This window comes from Pelodiscus sinensis, chromosome Z, assembly GCF_052426305.1.
Source record: "Pelodiscus sinensis isolate ZL-2025 chromosome Z, ASM5242630v1, whole genome shotgun sequence".
Taxonomy (NCBI): domain Eukaryota; kingdom Metazoa; phylum Chordata; order Testudines; family Trionychidae; genus Pelodiscus; species Pelodiscus sinensis.
Genome location: NC_143085.1, coordinates 2,172,818 through 2,192,187, shown reverse-complemented (window position 1 = coordinate 2,192,187; position 19,370 = coordinate 2,172,818). Strand labels below are relative to the sequence as shown.

Below are 19,370 nucleotides of genomic sequence, written 5' to 3'. Positions count from 1 at the left end.
TTTTTTGGTTGTTATTTTTTGTTTGTTGTTGGTTGGTTGTTTTTGGTTTCGGGGGTTGTTTTTTGGGTTTTTGCTATTTTTGTTTGTTAGCTTGTTGTTGGTTGGTTGGTTTTTTGGTTGAAGGGGTTGGTTTTTTTGGTTGTTATTTTTTGTTTGTTGTTGGCTGTTCATCTGTTTGGTTTGGTTTGGGGGGTTTTGATTTTGGTTGATTTGTTTTTGTTTCTTGTCGGTTGTTTGGTTTTTGGTTGGTTTGGGGGTAGGTTTTTGGTTGTTATTTTTTGTTTGTTTGTGTTTTGTTGTTGTTTGCTGTTGGCTGTGCATCTATTTTGTTTCGATTCTTGTTTGCTGTCGGTTGTTTGCTTTTGGGTCGGGAGGGTTGCTTTTTGGTTGTTATTTTTCTTTGTGTTTTGCTGGGTTTTGTTTCCTGTCGGTTGTGCGTCTGTTTGGTTTCGTTTTTTGTTTGGGGGTATTTTGGTTGGTATTTCCTGTTTGGTTTTGGTTTTTTTGGGGGGTTGATTTTAGGGTTTGCTTTTTGGTTTGTTTTTTCGGTGGGTTTCTGTTTTGTTGGTTTCGGAGCGTCGTGATCTCTTTTCGTTTTGGGGGTTTTTTTCGGGTGGATTGCTTGCTTCGCTTTGCTTCCTTTTGGTTTTGCGGCGATTTCCAGCAAGCCTTTCTTGCTTGCTCGCTTGAGCCAGGCCGGCAAAATCCCGGAGCCACAGATCCCGGCTTTTCCCCACTTTTCCGGCCAATGTCTGTGGCATTTCTCCCAGCCCTAAGTCACAGGCATGGATGCTGGTCTTTTCCCCATCCTAGACGGCCCGAGCAACGAAGACGGCCGCGGGGGGAACATGTAGCGGGGTGTCCCCCATAACTAGGCCATTTTGAAGCCACGGGGTGAATTCCCCAGCGGGATCCTTGCCCTTCAGAGCCCGGCTCGGGCACCGGGCCGGGCGTGGCGAATTCGGCGTGCGGCCCGAGCGACTCGGCTATTCAGGGGCCATGCTTTTCGGCGCTCCGTTGTCTCCGTGCCAAAGAGGCTGATTTCTCAGAGCAGCGTTCCCGCTGCGGGGCCAGGCCGGGGGGGGAGCTCCGTGGCAGCGGTGCCTAGTGGTGACTGCTGACGAAACGCTCCGGGGAGGGGGAGGGGGACCAGTCCTTCCTCCTGCCTCCAGACCCTGGCACTAAAACTGAACCCCCTAAATCAGCAGGACACTCCCCCCACACACACACACTCCCGTGGGCCGATCGGTGTCTCATCCCCGAGAAGTCGTGCGCTCCGTTCCCGGAAAGTTCTGACGCCGGCGCTCGGGGGGGGGGGTCCTTTGGGGGGGCTTTCTGCTGCTGAAGCTGGGAGGAGGGTAAGGGGGGGCTAGCCCCCGCCCTGGCATCCCGGGACTCCAGGAGCTGGCACTTGATGGGATGGGCCTGGCTCCTCCCCCCCCCCCCCCAGAGTTTCCACGTGGGATTGGCCGGCCCGTGTCAACGCGGTCACTCCGGAGTGAGCTCGCGCCGGGCGCGAGGCCACGGGGAGGGGCCGGGCGCGGCGCCACGGGGAGGGGCGCAGCGGCGCCCTCCGCCTCCCACCGACGTGGCAGCGGCCCCGGCCCGCTCCGATGAGCCGCCGGCTGCTGCTCTTGGCTGCGCTGCTGGCGCCGCTGCGCGCCCCCGGCCCGGACCGGCCGAGACCTCCGGGGCTGGCGCGGGGAAAAGTGGAGGTAAGGGGGGGGAAGGGGACTGGGAACTGCGGGGGCAGAGCGCTAGGGAGGGGCACGGGCCGTGGGGGGCTTGGGGATCGGGGGGCAGAGCGCTGGGGAGGGGCACGGGCCGTGGGGGGCTTGGGGAAGGGGGGCAGAGCGCTGGGGAGGGGCACGGGCCGTGGGGGGGGCTTGGGGGAGGAAGGGGGGGGGGCGGGGAGGGGCACGGGCCGTGGGGGGCTTGGGGAAGGGGGGGGGCACGGGACGTGGGGGGCTTGGGGATCGGGGGGGGGCAGGGGAGCGCTGGGGAGGGGAACGGGACGTGGGGGGCTTGGGGATCGGGGGGCAGAGCGCTGGGGAGGGGCACGGGACGTGGGGGGCTTGGGGATCGGGGGCAGAGCGCCGGGGAGGGGCACGGGCCGTGGGGGGCTTGGGGATCGGGGGGCAGAGCGCTGGGGAGGGGCACGGGCCGTGGGGGGCTTGGGGATCGGGGGCAGAGCGCCGGGGAGGGGCACGGGCCGTGGGGGGCTTGGGAAGGGGGGCAGAGCGCTGGGGAGGGGCACGGGCCGTGGGGGGCTTGGGGATCGGGGGGCAGAGCGCTGGGGAGGGGCACGGGCCGTGGGGGGCTTGGGGAAGGGGGGGCAGAGCGCTGGGGAGGGGCACGGGCCGTGGGGGGCTTGGGGAGCGGGGGGCAGAGCGCTGGGGAGGGGCACGGGCCGTGGGGGGCTTGGGGATCGGGGGGCAGAGCGCTGGGGAGGGGCACGGGCCGTGGGGGGCTTGGGGATCGGGGGGCAGAGCGCTGGGGAGGGGCACGGGCCGTGGGGGGCTTGGGGAAGGGGGGGCAGAGCGCTGGGGAGGGGCACGGGCCGTGGGGGGCTTGGGGAGCGGGGGGCAGAGCGCTGGGGAGGGGCACGGGCCGTGGGGGGCTTGGGGATCGGGGGGCAGAGCGCTGGGGAGGGGCACGGGCCGTGGGGGGCTTGGGGAGCGGGGGGCAGAGCGCTGGGGAGGGGCACGGGCCGTGGGGGGCTTGGGGATCGGGGGGCAGAGCGCTGGGGAGGGGCACGGGCCGTGGGGGGCTTGGGGATCGGGGGGCAGAGCGCTGGGGAGGGGCACGGGCCGTGGGGGGCTTGGGGAAGGGGGGGCAGAGCGCTGGGGAGGGGCACGGGCCGTGGGGGGCTTGGGGATCGGGGGGCAGAGCGCTGGGGAGGGGCACGGGCCGTGGGGGGCTTGGGGAAGGGGGGGCAGAGCGCTGGGGAGGGGCACGGGCCGTGGGGGGCTTGGGGATCGGGGGGCAGAGCGCTGGGGAGGGGCACGGGCCGTGGGGGGCTTGGGGATCGGGGGGCAGAGCGCTGGGGAGGGGCACGGGCCGTGGGGGGCTTGGGGATCGGGGGGCAGAGCGCTGGGGAGGGGCACGGGCCGTGGGGGGCTTGGGGAAGGGGGGCAGAGCGCTGGGGAGGGGCACGGGCCGTGGGGGGCTTGGGGAAGAGGGGGCAGAGCGCTGGGGAGGGGCACGGGCCGTGGGGGGCTTGGGGAAGGGGGGCAGAGCGCTGGGGAGGGGCACGGGCCGTGGGGGGCTTGGGGAAGGGGGGCAGAGCGCTGGGGAGGGGCACGGGCCGTGGGGGGCTTGGGGATCGGGGGGCAGAGCGCTGGGGAGGGGCACGGGACGTGGGGGGCTTGGGGATCGGGGGGCAGAGCGCCGGGGAGGGGCACGGGCCGTGGGGGGCTTGGGGAAGGGGGGGCAGAGCGCTGGGGAGGGGCACGGGCCGTGGGGGGCTTGGGGATCGGGGGGCAGAGCGCTGGGGAGGGGCACGGGCCGTGGGGGGCTTGGGGAACGGGGGGCAGAGCGCTGGGGAGGGGCACGGGCCGTGGGGGGCTTGGGGAAGGGGGGCAGAGCGCTGGGGAGGGGCACGGGCCGTGGGGGGCTTGGGGAAGGGGGGGCAGAGCGCTGGGGAGGGGCACGGGACGTGGGGGGCTTGGGGATCGGGGGGCAGAGCGCTGGGGAGGGGCACGGGCCGTGGGGGGCTTGGGGAAGGGGGGCAGAGCGCTGGGGAGGGGCACGGGCCGTGGGGGGCTTGGGGATCGGGGGGCAGAGCGCTGGGGAGGGGCACGGGCCGTGGGGGGTTGGGGATCGGGGGGCAGAGCGCTGGGGAGGGGCACGGGCCGTGGGGGGCTTGGGGAAGAGGGGGCAGAGCGCTGGGGAGGGGCACGGGCCGTGGGGGGCTTGGGGATCGGGGGGCAGAGCGCTGGGGAGGGGCACGGGCCGTGGGGGGCTTGGGGATCGGGGGGCAGAGCGCTGGGGAGGGGCACGGGACGTGGGGGGCTTGGGGATCGGGGGGCAGAGCGCTGGGGAGGGGCACGGGACGTGGGGGGCTTGGGGATCGGGGGGCAGAGCGCTGGGGAGGGGCACGGGACGTGGGGGGCTTGTGGATCGGGGGGCAGAGCGCTGGGGAGGGGCACGGGCCGTGGGGGGCTTGCAGAATGGGGGGGTAGAGTCCAGCGGAGGGGCACAGGCCGTGGGGGGGCCTTCTTCCCACCTCTCCCCCCCCAACACATATGGGCAGCGCTGAGTGGTGCTTGCAACCTGAGGAGTCGAGTTTGGGGCAGGGAGGTTGCTATGGGGCGGGGAGGGGGAGGGGACTCCTGCCTCCAGTCCCTGGTACTGAACAGCAAAGCCAGGCCTGGGGGGGTGGGGTGGGGGGAAGCCAGGGGGCTGGGTCCCCTTTCCCCACGAGCAGCAGGCCGCTGGGTGCAAGCAACCCCCCTGGGGGACAGTGGGGACGGGCCCAGCCCTAGCCGGGATCCACTCCCAAACTTTGGGCGAGGGAGGGGGCGGAGCCTCCCTGCGCGTTCCCCTGGAAACCGTGAACGTGGCCCGTTGCCAGGACAACCGGAGGCATGTGGCGTTACCATGGCAACCAGGCATTCGTCGCTGATGACCTGGCTTTGGAATCCTAGAACAGGAAGGGACCTCGTGAGGTCATCGAGTTCCATCCCCCGCCCTCCCGGCAGGACCCAGCCCCATTAGACCATCCCTGGAAGATGTCTACAGAATCCTAGAACAGGAAGAGACCTTGAGAGGTCATCAAGTCCCATCCCCCGCCCTCCCGGCAGGACCAAGCCCCATTAGACCATCCCTGGAAGATGTCTACAGAATCCTAGAAGTGGAAGGGATCTTGAGAGGTCATCAAGTCCCATCCCCCGCCCTCACGGCAGGATCCAGCCCCAACTAGACCATCCCTGGTAGATGTCTACAGAATCATAGAAGTGGAAGGGATCTTGAGAGGTCATCAAGTCCCATCCCCCGCCCTCCCGGCAGGACCGAGCCCCATTAGATCATCCCTGGTAGATGTCTACTGAATCCTAGAACAGGAAGAGACCTTGAGAGGTCATCAAGTCCCATCCCCCGCCCTCCCGGCAGGACCAAGCCCCATTAGACCATCCCTGGTAGATGTCTACAGAATCCTAGAAGTGGAAGGGATCTTGAGAGGTCATCAAGTCCCATCCCCCGCCCTCACGGCAGGATCCAGCCCCAACTAGACCATCCCTGGTAGATGTCTACAGAATCATAGAAGTGGAAGGGATCTTGAGAGGTCATCAAGTCCCATCCCCCGCCCTCCCGGCAGGACCGAGCCCCATTAGATCATCCCTGGTAGATGTCTACTGAATCCTAGAACAGGAAGAGACCTTGAGAGGTCATCAAGTCCCATCCCCCGCCCTCCCGGCAGGACCAAGCCCCATTAGACTATCCCTGGTAGATGTCTACAGAATCCTAGAAGTGGAAGGGACCTTGAGAGGTCATCAAGTCCAGTCCCCTGCCCTCATGGCAGGACCAAGCCCCAACTAGACCATCCCTGGTAGATGTCTACTGAATCCTAGAACAGGAAGAGACCTTGAGAGGTCATCAAGTCCCATCCCCCGCCCTCCCGGCAGGACCAAGCCCCATTAGACCATCCCTGGTAGATGTCTACAGAATCCGAGAACAGGAAGAGACCTTGAGAGTTCATCAAGTGCCATCCCCTGCCCTCCCGGCAGAACCAACCCCATCCCTAGTAGATGTCTACCCAACCTGCTCTTCGATATCTCCAGCGATGGAGATTCCACAACCTCCCTCGGCAACTTAGTCCAGTGTTTCACCACCCTGAATAGTCGGGAAGTTTTTCCGAATGTCCATCCTCAACCCCCCCTTCCTGCAATTGAAGTCCCTAGCTTCTTCTCCAATCATCAAAGGACCTACCATGTCCTTGCTCCTCCTCTTGCTTCTAATATATTTGGAGAATGCTTGCTTGTTGCCGTTTCGGTCTCCACTCCGTTTTGTACCTGGGCCTTTCTAATCCGGCACTCTTACGGCACTTTTATTTGTCTGCTTCTTGGAGGACGCCTCCTTTTTTATTTTTTTTGAGCAGTGTTTCTCAACCAGAGGTTCACGTCCCCTCCGTGATAGTCGAGAGCAGTCTCGGGGAACGTGAACACCGCTGACATTTGGAGAACGCTGAATTTGTGTTGGATGTTTTACCGCTTATTTTTGTCCTTTTTACTCCCCAAAATCTCAACGCCTGCCCAGTGACGATGACGTTGTTTAAACGAATGTGTTGCAATGGTAGACAAAAATTGTGGGTCTGAAAACTGGTTAAAAGACAAAGGGTAGGGATAAATGGTCAGTTTTCAGACTGGAGAGGGGGAACTAGTGGTGTTCTCCACGGGTCAGTCTTAGGACCAATCCTATTCAACGTATTCGTAAACGATCTGGAGAAAGGGGTAAACAGAGACGGGGCAAAGTTTGCAGACGATACTAAACTCAAGGTAGTTAAGACCAAAGCAGACTGGGAAGAGCGTCGACAAGATCTCGCCAAACTGAGCGTTTGGGCAACAAAACGGCAAACGAAATTGAACGGGGAGACATGGAACGTAACGCACATGGGGGAAAAATAACCCCAACTCTACGTACAATATGATGGGAGCTAATTTAGCTACGACTCATCAGGAAAGAGATCTTGGAGTCATCGTGAATTGTCCTCTGGAGACGTCCCCGGCGTGGGCAGCGGCCGTCCAAAAAGCCAACCGGATGTGAGGGATCGTTAAAAAAGGGATCAAGCACAAGATGGAGAATATCGTATTGCCCGTATATAGAACCACTGCGCGCCCACATCTGGAATACTGTGTCCAGATGTGGTCTCCTGTCAAAAAAGAGATACTGGCATTAGAAAAGGTTCCGAGAAAGGCGACTAAAATGATTCGGGGTTGGGAACGGGTCCTGTATGAGGAGAGATTAAAGAGACGGGGACTTCTCGGCTTGGAAAAGAGGAGACGGAGGGGGGATAGGATCGAGGTCTATAAAATCAGGAGTGGTGTGGGGAGGGTGAATAAAGAAAAGTGATTTATAAATTCCCTAAATAGAAGAACTAGAGGACACCAAAGGAAATGAACGGGGAGCAGGTTTAAAACGAATCAAAGAAAGTTCTTCGCACAGCGTGTTGTTAACCTGTGGAACTCCTCGCCGGAGGAGGCTAGGACTATAGCAGAGTTGAAAGAGAAGCTGGATCATTTCACAGGGGTTACGTCCATCAAAGGCGACTAGCCAGGGGATAGAAATGGGGTCCCTGGCCTCTGTTTGTCAGAGGCGGGAGAAGGATGGCACGAGACAAGAACGGCCATGCGGATGAGACGAAAATGCTTGATTTGGCATCTCCGCGTCCAGGAGAAAGTGGCCAAGGAAACGTGTTCCCCTCACCTAAGAACTAGGCATCAGCCAATGACGTGAATAGGCTGAACCCAAACAAAAGGGTGTTTTTTCGGCGCCCCGTGCACAACCAGCGGAACTCCTTGCTGCAGGATGTGGGGGACGATCAGGCTTTGAACGGGGTTCCGGACAGAGCTAGAAAAATTCATGGAGGACAGAGGGGTAGGGATAGTGGTTTTTCGGCGCCCCGTGCACAACCAGTGGAACTCCTTGCTGCAGGAGAGGGATGGCAGGAGACAAATCGCTTGATCCTTGTCTTCGGTGCACCCCTTCTGGGGCCGCTGTCGGCAGACAGGCTACTGGGCTAGATGGACCTTTGGTCTGACCCCGTCCGGCCGTTCTTCTGGGATGAAGACCGGTGTGAGGCAGGGAAGGGGAGGCCCAGCTGCCCGAGGGAGGAGAGGACGGGTGGGTTGGAGACTTGTGGGGTCCCCCGGCAACTTGCCCTCGACGCCCATGACCGACGGGGCGATCAGAGGGCCCAGGTGGGTCCGGGAAGGGCTCCGAGCGGAGGATGGGGAGGGGGGGAAGGTGGCTTGGAGGGCGATCCTGTGGCGGGCGAGGAGGTGGGGGGGCTGGAGACGGCAGTGGGGCTGGAGGCGTTGCTCATGCTGCTCTTGCTGCCCCACAGACGTGCGGCGGATGATGGCTGAACCGCTTGAAGGAGGTGAGTGGCAGGCTCACCGAATTCTGCCCAGCCCCCTCCCGTTGTGGGGGGCAGGCCTGGGGGGGCTCTGCGGCGGGGGGGGGGGGAGCATTCGGGTGCTGCTCACAGTCTGCTCCTTTCCAGGTGAAGGCCTTCGTCACCGAGGACCTCCCTCTGTAGTATCCTTTGCCGGGCCGGCCGGGGTGGGGTGGGGGTCGGGCGTTCTTGCCCCCCAGCCCCGGGGAGCCTCCCTGCCCCCCATGGCCAGGCTCCTTAATTCCCCCTTCCAGCCACAACCTGGTCATGAAACACCTGCCGGGAGCCGACCCTGAACTCGTGCTGCTGAACGGCCGCTACGAGGAACTCGAGGTACGAGCTGGGTGCGGGGAGGCGCTGTGATCCCGGCCCGGGACAGCAGGGGGCGCTGTGCAATACTTGGCGGGGAGGGGGGTCTCCTGGCTGGTCCACCCTGGCCGTGCCCAGCAGGGGGCGCTATGGGGAGCAGGGCCAGGAGTACGTACCGGGGGGGGTCCCCTGGCTGCTTCACCCTGGCCGTGCCCAGCAGGGGGCGCTATGGGGAGCAGGGCCAGGAGTACGTACGGGGGGGGGGTCCCCTGGCTGGTCCACCCTGGCTGTTCCCAGTAGGGGGCGCTATGGGGAGCACGGCCTGGAGTACGTACTGTGGGGGTCCCCTGGCTGCTCCACCCTGGCCATGCCCAGCAGGGGGCGCTATGGGGAGCAGGGCCAGGAGTACGTACGGGGGGGGGGTCCCCTGGCTGCTCCACCCTGGCCATGCCCAGCAGGGGGCGCTATGGGGAGCAGGGCCTGGAGTACGTACTGGGGGGGGTCCCCTGGCTGGTCCACCCTGGCCGTGCCCAGTAGGGGGCGCTATGGGGAGCAGGGCCAGGAGTACGTACGGGGGGGGGTCCTGGCTGCTCCACCCTGGCCATGCCCAGTAGGGGGTGCTATGGGGAGCAGGGCCAGGAGTACATACGGGGGGGGGTCCCCTGGCTGCTCCACCCTGGCTGTGCCCAGTAGGGGGCGCTATGGGGAGCAGGGCCAGGAGTACGTACGGGGGGGGGTCCTGGCTGCTCCACCCTGGCCATGCCCAGTAGGGGGCGCTATGGGGAGCACGGCCAGGAGTACGTACTGGGGGGGGTCCCCTGGCTGCTCCACCCTGGCCGTGCCCAGTAGGGGGCGCTATGGGGCGGGAGCTGGGTGTGGGGAGAAGCCATAGGCTGCTTGTCCCCATGGGGTGGGCAATTATGTTTCCGGGGGGGGGGGGGTGCACTTCATGATTTTTGATAGGCAGGCGTGGGCTGGCTCCGTTCCTAGAAGGGGCGGGTCCTCCTGATTAAAGGGGCGGGGCCTCCTGATTAAAGGGGCGTGGCCTCAGAGGAAAGGGGCGGATCCCTCTGGGCCCCCCGTTCATGACATCGTTCGCCATCGCAAACAGCCCGTGGTTCCGGCAGGGAGAGGGCCAATGACTTCACAGGCTCCTCCCCCCGTCCCCGGATCTCGATTGGTCTGGGGGCGGGGCAGCGTGGGGGCGGGCCCTGAGCTGGCTCCGCCCCCGGGGCCGGTTCCAATGACCCGGTGGGCCGTATTTTGCCCGCTGGTTTACCGCCACCCTTTGGAAGCCAGGCCCACCCAGAGGTGCCCGGCCAAACCGGAGCCCTGAGGCCTACGGTGGCCCGGTTGGGACGCCCACGCCCGGCCTGGGAGGGCAGACCCCCACGGCTCTCCCCCCTCTCGTTGCAGCGAATTCCTCTGAGCGACATGAGCCGGCAGGAGATTAACCGGCTGCTGCAGGAGCTGGGTTTCTACCGCAAGGAGGCGCCCGAGGCCCCGGTGCCGGAGCCGTTCCAGCTCGCCCCGGCCGGGTTTTCGCCCGCGCCGGAGCAGGACCCGGGCCCGCCGCCCCCCGGCCGGGACCACCCCGATCTGTAGTGGGCACGGCCGCCCCCTACCCGCCGGGACCGAATGAAGCCCTCGGCAGAAAGTCTTACGTGCTGAGGGCGGATGTGGAGAGTCCCGGGGGGGGGTGGCACGCTGGGGGGCACGGTCCCAGGGTGTGGGTCCGGAGCAGGAGTAAAGCCGCCTTCAGCCCCCCATGCTGCGGTGTGTCGTCTTCCCTGTCGGATCGGGATCCTGGGGGTGGGGGGGCAGCCCTCCGGACTCGGCATGCGGCAATGGGCGATTTCGATGGGTGTCCCTCCTGGAGCAGCCAGCAGGGGGCGGCCGCCGCCGCGGTGCCCATTGGCTGGCCGTTGCGGCCAATGGGAGAGGCAGAGGTGGGGCCTGAAGGCCGTGGGTGGAGCCACCTGGAGGGCCAGGCTGGTCACTTCCAGGAGTCGGCAGGAGTGCCCTTGGACCCCTAGTGCCTCAGTTTCCCTACCTGCACAGCCGGGAGGAGTGCCTTAACTGGGAGCTAGGGAGCCCCCCCCCCACCTCCTTTGGGCCCCGGGACCTGTGGCCCTTAGGGGCCAGCCCCTGTTTAGTGGTGCCTAGGTTGAGTCCTACAGAAGAGCCGGACTCGGGGTCTGCCACGAAGGGGGGGTAGCTGAGCCCCACATGGGGGGGGCACGGCTTTCCACAGCCAATGGGGCACCCCCAATTCTGCTTCCCCGTGGGGCAGGAGCTACCACCAGGCCCACCAATGGGGCAGGCGGAAGGCCCCCTAGGGTGGTCCCGAAGCCCCCACCCCATAGCGATCCTCCTTACAGGAGCCAGGTGGGGGACGGGGTAGAGCCATGAATCCACTGGGGGGAGGGAGAGCAGCTGGGGGGCGGAGGGAGGGGTTGGAAGGGCCCAGCCCTGCCCCACAAAAAGGACCCACAACCGGTCGATCACAACGTTTATTGGCCGGATGGTGGTGAGACACGTCCATGCCCGTGTCCACAGTGACCTGCTCACTAGGCTCGTGGCACGGCGTGCAAAGGGCCCGGGGGACACGGGGGAGGAGGGGGCCAGGCCCTGGGGGGGCTGCTCCGTGGGGTAGGATCTGTCCCCCGGAGCCGGCCTCTTCACCGGGTTCCAGTCCGGCTCCCCCTAACTGACGGGGAGGGCGGGTCCCAGGAGTGGGGTGGGGGGGTGAGCCAGCAGCAGGCAGCGGTGTGCCGGGGGGGGGGGCTGTCGCTGTGTGTGGGCCCAACGCCGGGCAGGGAGGGAGAAGGCTACAAGCAAGAGGGCAGGGCAGGGCCCCCCCTCTGCCCCACATAATCCGGACACCAGCTGCCCAAGCTGGGGGCCCCATGGGTGGCCGCAAACCCAGCAGCATAGCAGTGGCTACAGCCAAGATGGACACGACCACAGACAGAGGGGGCGGGGCCTAGCCCAGACAGCCAGATGGGGCGGGGCCTGGGCCACACAGCCAGATGGGGTGGAGCCTGGGCCAGACAGCCAGATGGGGCGGGGCCTGGGCCACACAGCCAGACGGGGCGGGGCCTGGGCCAGACAGCCAGATGGGGTGGGACCTAGCGCAGACAGGGCCTTGCCCATACAGCCAGACGGGGTGGAGCCTGGGCCAGACAGCCAGATGGGGCGGGGCCTGGGCCAGACGGGGCGGGGCCTGGGCCAGACAGCCAGATGGGGTGGGGCCTAGCGCAGACAGGGCCTTGCCCATACAGCCAGACGGGGTGGAGCCTGGGCCAGACAGCCAGATGGGGCGGGGCCTGGGCCAGACGGGGCGGGGCCTGGGCCAGACAGCGCCTCAACCAGCTAGCCAGACAGGGCCACAGCTAGATCAGATAGGGCTTTGCTCATACAGCCAGATGGGGCGGGGCTTGGGCCAGACAGGGCGGGGCCTGAGCCAGACAGCCAGACGGGGCCTGGGCCAGACAGCCAGACGGGGCGGGGCCTAGCCCAGACAGGGCCTTGCCCACACAGACAGATGGGGCGGGGCCTGGGCCAGACGGGGCGGAGCCTGGGACAGACAGGGCCTTGCCCATACAGCCAGACAGGGCAGAGCATGGGCCAGACAGCCAGACGGGGCCTGGGCCAGACAGCCAGACGGGGCGGGGCCTAGCCCAGACAGGGCCTTGCCCATACAGCCAGACAGGGCAGAGCATGGGCCAGACAGCCAGATGGGGCGGAGCCTGGGCCAGACAGGGCCACAGCTAGACCAGCCAGCCAGACGGGGCAGGGCCTGGGCCAGACGGGGCGGGGCCTGGGCCGGACGGGGCGGGGCCTCAGCCCGGCCAGCCTTGTGGCCTTGCCCAACACAAACCCGACTCCTTACAGCAAATAACTTAACCAGCAACTCTAAAAAGCGCAGGGGAGAGGGGCTGAGCCCCAAGCTGGGTGGGGGGCAGGCCAGGGCTCCGCCCGCCGTGGGGCAGAGGCGCCGGTGTGGGGCGCTCGCAGCATGAACAGCCAGTGCAGAGCCAGTCTTTCAGCCTCGCCCGGGGCCTTTGGGGCGGGCGGTGCCTCCTGGGCCCCCCAGCCCCGGCGGGAGGGAGCCGTGGGGCGGGCCCCTTAGCGCTTGCTCTGGCGCAGGCGCAGCTCGTGGCGCCGCAGGTGGTTGTAGAGGGACTGCACGTAGGTGAAGACGCATTTCGAATCCGGCCGCTTGCCCATGATCATCATGTCTTCCACCTCCACCAGGGGCACGCAGTCCGCCAGCATCCTGGGGGGGGGGGGAAGGGCAATGGGTCGGGGCTGCCGGACCCCCTGCTCGCCACCGGAGCAGCCCCCCCAACTGCTCAGGGCCCCCCCCCCCAGGCCTCTCCGTGCACCCCCAGGCTATGGTGCCCAACGTGGGGCGGGTGCTCAGACAGTTGCACCAGGGCCTGACCACCCCGCTATGGGGCTCACCCTATGGCTGAGCCACGCTGGGCCCCCCCACCTGGCACCCTCAGCCTGTGCCCATATCCCCCCCCCCCGGCACGATCATCCCTCCACACCTTGTGTCCTGGGTGCCCCTCTCCACGCCCACCTCAATGGGGCCCCCAGGGCCCGTCACCCACCCCCTCAGTAACCAGTGGGCCTGGGCCCCACAAGCCCCTTCCCCCCCGGGGACAAGAGTGCCCTGCCCAGGCTGCCTCGTTTTTTGGGGTGCCCCAGGAAGGCCCTGCACCCGGCCAGGCTGGTGGAGACTACAACTCCCAGCCTGCCGCTGCCCGATTGGGCAGCGCTGCTGCAGTGCATGCTGGGAGCTGTAGTTCCTAAGCCACGCTAGGAGGCTGGGCTTTGACATACAGTCGAGCGGGTAGAACGGGTCGGACCATAGGTCCATCTAACCCCCCCCTCCTGCTTCTTGCCTTCCCAACATCCTCCGGCGAGGAGTTCCACAGGTTAACAGCGCCCCAAGTGACGAAAAACATCCTTTGGTTTCTTTCCCTGCTACCTATTCATTTGGGGACCCCCCCTCCCCCTAGTTCTTGCCTCCCCACCCTCCTCCGGCGAGGAGTTCCGCAGGTTAACAGGGCACCAAGTGACAAAGAAGGTGCCCCAGAGGGAGCAAACAGACCAGGGAATCAAGCAATCCCGCCCTGTGATCCATTTCCAGCCTCCGGCAAACGGGCTAGGGCGGCCAGCCCTACCTGTCCTGGCCAATCACCGTGAGCCGCGGCAAGGAGGGGTAGCTCAATGGTTAAAGCACTGGCCTCTTCAACGCAGGGTTGGGAGCTCAATCCTTAACAGAGATCTAGGGCAAATCTCTCAGGAGGGATGGGACTTCATCCCCCCCCCCCCCCTGTGACGGGGGACGACTGGCCTGGACCTCCCAAGATAGAAATATCCCCATATTTGAATGGCCCTGTTCCCCCACGAATGTGCCTAGCTCTTTTTTGGAGCCCTGTTAAAATCCAGGTCGTCCCAACATCCTCCGGCGAGGAGTTCCACAGGTTAACAGCGCCCCAAGTGACGAAAAACATCCTTTGGTTTCTTTTCCTGCTACCTAGTCATTTGGTCACCCCCTCCCCCTAGTTCTTGCCTTCCCAACATCCTCCGGCGAGGAGTTCCACAGGTTGACAGCGCCCCAAGTGACGAAAAACATCCTTTGGTTCCTTTTCCTGCTACCTAGTCGTTTGGTGACCCCTTCCCCCTAGTTCTTGCCTTCCCAACATCCTCCGGCGAGGAGTTCCACAGGTTAACAGCGCCCCAAGTGACGAAAAACATCCTTTGGTTCCTTTTCCTGCTACCTAGTCGTTTGGTGACCCCTTCCCCCTAGTTCTTGCCTTCCCAACATCCTCCGGCGAGGAGTTCCACAGGTTGACAGCGCCCCAAGTGACGAAAAACATCCTTTGGTTCCTTTTCCTGCTACCTAGTCATTTGGTGACCCCTTCCCCCTAGTTCTTGCCTTCCCGACACCCTCCAGCGAGGAGTTCCACAGGTTAACAGCGCGCCAAGTGACGAAAAACGTCCTTTGGTTTGTTTTCAACCTGCTACCTCTTCAATTGGTGACACCCCCTCCCAGTTCTTGCCTTCCCAACATCCTCCGGCGAGGAGTTCCACAGGTTGACAGCGCGCCTCGCAAAGAAAAAAACGTCCTTTTCCTTTCTTTGAAACCTCTGGCCTAGTCATTTCCTCGAGTGGCCCTGGGTGTGATGGGAACACGCCAATAATTTTTCCTTAGTCACGTCCCTCCACATATGCTGGGGGGCAGGGGGGTCAGGGCACAGGCTATGACCCAAACATGATGGCCTAGGCTACATGGTCACGGCCAAGGTTGCAAATAGGGCTAGACAGCTGGGCGTCTGGGGAACAGCAGGGGGCTCCAGGCGGGGACCACCGGATTCAGGCTACCGCAGGGAGCGACAAGTTATGGGCAGGGTCCAGGATACAAGAGGGGACTCCACGTTTCAGGAGGGGTGAAGGCCCGGGGGGGGCGGGGGGTAGGAGGAGATGTAGACTCCAGCCTCCATGAATGCATCTCGCTCTTTTTTGGAACCCTGCTAAAACCCTGATCTTCCTTCGTCCTCTGGCGAGGAGTTCCGCAGGTTAACTAAGTGGCCCGTGTAGAAAAACGTCCATCTCTTTGAAACCGGCTGCTGCGTGGGGCCTGGCCTGCGGCTGGGGAAGAGGCCTCTCCCCCCCCACTCCACCCCAGAGCAGAGCGTAGGGTGATACATGGGCCCAGAGGGAGCCAACGCAGGTCTAGCTCATGCTGCCCCAGGGCAGGACACCCACAGGATGGTGGGCCCCGGCCCGACTCCTCTCCCAGAGGCGGGGCAGCACCTCCTGCTGACCGCAGGGTGCCTCTCCCCCTCCCCCAGCTCCCAGCCAAGGCACTCCTCCCAGCTGTGCAGGTAGGGAAACTGAGGCACTAGGGGTCCAGGGGCACACCGCATGCCAGGGCCACGGTTCCCAGCATGCACCCCGAGCCATGCACGACTCTTCGAGTTTGAGTGTGAGAACATGAAAGGATGCACGCTCCCTCCTGCCCCCAGATGCCCCCCACCGGCAGGGAAACAGCAGGGCCCGGCCGCACCTTCGGAAAAGCAGCCCTGGCCGGGTTTGTAACAGAAACACCGAGGCAGCCTCCAGAGACAATCCCTGCCCTTATAAAGACATAACCGAGCCGGCCGTGGGTCCCCCCCACGAGCCCAAACACGGACAGGGAGCCGCGTGCCTTGAGTCACACTTTCCAGGCAGCCGGCTCCTGTCCATATATGAGAAGGAGGCATCTTGGTGGAGAACGCGAGCGCATCGCGCCTGATCTCCCCGGGAGCCAACAAAGCACGGAGAGGCTGAGCAAACAGCCAGGGGCCGGGAGAGGGGGGAGGCTACTCTGCCAGCTTTGGGGCCGGGGGGGCTGACTCTGCCAGATTTGGGGTTCGGGGGGTCCCCACGCTGCCAGCTTTGGGGCCGTAAAATTGGAGCAGCCACCTGCGTGGCCCTTGGCCGAGCCGGGGAAGGGAAATCCGTTAGGGCGGTGGTGCCCAAACTTTTGGGGCTGCCGGGCGCCCGGGGGTGGGGTCACTCACGTGCCGGGTGCCCGGGCGGCGGGGCCACCCATACGCCCGGGGGCGGAGCTGCACACACGCCCAGTGCCGGCGCCAACCATACGCCGCACGCCCGAGGCCGGCGCCTCTGCTGTGCTACGCGCCCGGGGTTGGGGACACCCATACGCCACACGCCCGGAGCCAGCCTCGCTGCTGTGCTGCGTGCCCGGGGTTGGGGACACCCATACGCCACACGCCCGGAGCCAGCCTCGCTGCTGTGTTGCGCGCCCGGGGTTGGGGACACCCGTATGCCACACGCCCGGAGCCAGCCTCAGTGCTGTGCTGTGCGCCCGGGGTTGGGGACACCCATACGCCACACGCCCGGAGCCAGCCTCGCTGCTGTGCTGCACGCCCGGGGTTGGGGACACCCGTACGCCACACGCCCGGAGCCAGCCTCGCTGCTGTGCTGCGCGCCCGGGGTTAGGGACACCCGTACGCCGCACGCCCGGAGCCAGCCTCGCTGCTGTGCTGCGCGCCCGGGGTTAGGGACACCCGTACGCCGCACGCCCGGCGCCAGCCTCGGTGCTGTGCTGCGCGCCCGGGGTTGGGGACACCCGTACGCCGCACGCCCGGAGCCAGCCTCGCTGCTGTGCTGCCCGCCCGGGGTTGGGGACACCCGTACGCCACACGCCCGGAGCCAGCCTCGCTGCTGTGCTGCGCGCCCGGGGTTGGGGACACCCGTACGCCGCACGCCCGGGGCCGGCACCCAGAAACGGCCCAGCAGGCACCATAGCGCCCTCGGGCACCACGTTGGGGACCGCCACGTTAGGGGCACCGGCCCCCTGCCCTCACGTCTGCCGCGAGGGCTCGGGGCGGGCGCTCGCAAGGAAGGATTCTCACCATCGGGGTGGAATTGGGCTACGCCTTTTTGGTTTTGACCAGCCCCTGCTGGACCAAGCAGCGATAGAACTCCTGAATGTATGTGTACACACACTTCCAATCGGGCTCGCGCATCCGGACCATGTCCTCCACGTCCAGCAACTGCGGACAGTCTGTGTGCTTCCTGGGGGGCGGAGGCGGGAGGGGGAAAGGGGGTAGCAAGTGACCACAGCCCAGTCGGGGAAGGGGAGGACGGGTGGGGGGGGGAGAAAGAGAGAGAAGAGAAACGTATCAATCCAATTCACATTCCCCCGGAACAAAACACTCCAGTTCCTTCATGCTCTGGGGAGGGGGTGCAAGCGAGAAGAAGGGGGGATCCGTTCCCAGGGGAACCTGCCCTACCGGGAGTGTGAAACGGGCCAGAAATTGGGGGACACAAGCAGAGCCGGAGGGGGTGGGAGCGTGAGATCCAGGCGTGAGGAAGCCGGAGCGGAAGGCCGGAGCGAGAGAGGAGAAAAGGGACGTGAGGTGAGTTCGGCGCCAACCAGTGGTTGAGGGATGAATTCCAGAGCGGACCAAGCTATATAGCTGGGTATATAGCCGGGCCCCGCTTGGAATCGGGGTGGGGGGGGGGGGAAGGGGGAGGGGAAAAGCCACCTGGCTTCCAGGCTGGAGGGATGAATAGCTCTCCTGGTCCGCACACCGCTCCCCGGGAAGGCAAAAGGCAACTGAAGACTGCCCCTAGTCATGGTAGCTTGGAGATGTGGGGCCTAGCAACCACGGTCTGGCGGGGGCCTCCTGATCCCAGACGTCTTCCCAGGCAGGGCGGCCTGCACGAGCCAGGGGAACCGCAGGGAGTCCCCATCCCGTGGACTCACGGGAGGAACGAGTCTGTCGTTGCACGGCCTGGGGCAGCCCGCTGTTGACGGGCCGGGTGGAGGGATGGGTGTGGGGACGGATGAGGGATGGAGGGAGGGAGGGATGGGTGGGTGACGGGACGCATGGGTACATGAGGAGATGGAAGGAGAGGTGGGCGTGAGGATGGATGGAGAAATGGATGGATGGGTGGGTGGGTGGGTATGAGGATGGATGGAGGAACGGACGTGAAGACGGAGGGATGGAGAGCTGGAGGGATGGGTGGGCAAGAGGACAGACAGATGGAAGGACGGACGGGTGAGCGAGGACGGAATGATGGGTGGGCGAGGACGGACGGAGGGAAGGACAGAAGGACGGGTGAGAGGACGGACGGAGGGAAGGACAGAAGGACGGGTGAGAGGACGGACGGAGGGAAGGACGGAAGGACGGGTGAGAGGACGGACGGATGGAGGGACGGAAGGACGGGTGAGAGGACGGACGGATGGAGGGACGGAAGGACGGGTGAGAGGACGGACGGAGGGAGGGACAGAAGGACGGGTGAGAGGACGGACGGAGGGAAGGACAGAAGGACGGGTGAGAGGACGGACGGAGGGAAGGACAGAAGGACGGGTGAGAGGACGGACGGATGGAGGGACGGAAGGACGGGTGAGAGGACGGACGGAGGGAGGGACGGAAGGACGGGTGAGAGGACGGACGGAGGGAGGGACGGAAGGACGGGTGAGAGGACGGACGGAGGGAAGGACAGAAGGACGGGTGAGAGGACGGACAGACGGAAGGACGGGTGAGAGGACGGACGGACGGAGGGACAGAAGGACGGGTGAGAGGACGGACGGAGGGAAGGACAGAAGGACGGGTGAGAGGACGGATGGAGGGAGGGACGGAAGGACGGGTGAGAGGACGGACGGAGGGAGGGACGGAAGGACGGGTGAGAGGACGGACAGACGGAAGGACGGGTGAGAGGACGGACGGAGGGAAGGACAGAAGAACGGGTGAGAGGACGGACGGCCGGAGGGACAGAAGGACGGGTGAGAGGACGGACGGAGGGAAGGACAGAAGGACGGGTGAGAGGACGGACGGAGGGAAGGACAGAAGGACGGGTGAGAGGACGGACGGAGGGAGGGACGGAAGGACGGGTGAGAGGACGGACGGAGGGAAGGACGGAAGGACGGGTGAGAGGACGGACGGAGGGAAGGACAGAAGGACGGGTGAGAGGACGGACGGAGGGAAGGACAGAAGGATGGGTGAGAGGACGGACGGAGGGAAGGACAGAAGGACGGGTGAGAGGACGGACGGAGGGAGGGACGGAAGGACGGGTGAGAGGACGGACAGACGGAAGGACGGGTGAGAAGATGGACGGAGGGAGGGACGGAAGGACGGGTGAGAGGACGGACGGAGGGAAGGACAGAAGGACGGGTGAGAGGACGGACGGAGGGACGGGAGGACAGACGGAGGGAAGGACGGAAGGACGGGTGAGAGGACGGACGGAGGGAAGGACAGAAGGACGGGTGAGAGGACGGACGGAGGGACGGGAGGACGGACGGAGGGAAGGACGGAAGGACGGGTGAGAGGACGGACGGAGGGAGGGACGGAAGGACGGGTGAGAGGACGGACGGAGGGAGGGACGGAAGGACGGGTGAGAGGACGGACGGAGG

The 19,370-nt window shown here is 65.0% G+C and overlaps 2 protein-coding genes across 9 annotated transcripts in view; one reads left to right on the top strand and one right to left on the bottom strand.

Annotated features, from left to right (window-relative positions):
* Nucleotides 1-1,555: 1,555 nt before the first annotated feature.
* Nucleotides 1,556-10,191, top strand: SELENOM (selenoprotein M). Its single transcript, XM_075917054.2, has 5 exons — nt 1,556-1,715; nt 8,063-8,098; nt 8,222-8,256; nt 8,368-8,446; nt 9,839-10,191. Exons 1-5 carry the CDS (start codon nt 1,614-1,616, stop codon nt 10,025-10,027), a joined length of 441 nt encoding a protein of 146 aa, XP_075773169.1. The 5' UTR covers nt 1,556-1,613; the 3' UTR covers nt 10,028-10,191.
* A 728-nt stretch (nt 10,192-10,919) lies between these two features.
* SMTN (smoothelin) overlaps nt 10,920-19,370 on the bottom strand; it is a 31,879-nt gene continuing 23,428 nt past the window's right edge. Inside the window, exons 20-21 of one of the 8 annotated variants that reach the window (XR_016348386.1) lie at nt 11,554-12,704; nt 10,920-11,466 (exon numbers count right to left, since the gene is read on the bottom strand). Coding sequence is in view for 4 of the 8 variants with exons in the window: in XM_089775346.1 (XP_089631472.1) it covers nt 12,554-12,704 (151 nt within the window). In the remaining 4 variants the exon portion in view is untranslated. Of the gene's footprint in view, nt 11,467-11,487; nt 12,705-16,871; nt 17,027-19,370 lie in introns of those variants that run through there. The other 7 variants (XR_016348388.1, XR_016348389.1, XR_016348387.1 and 4 more) reach the window with 7 other exon arrangements.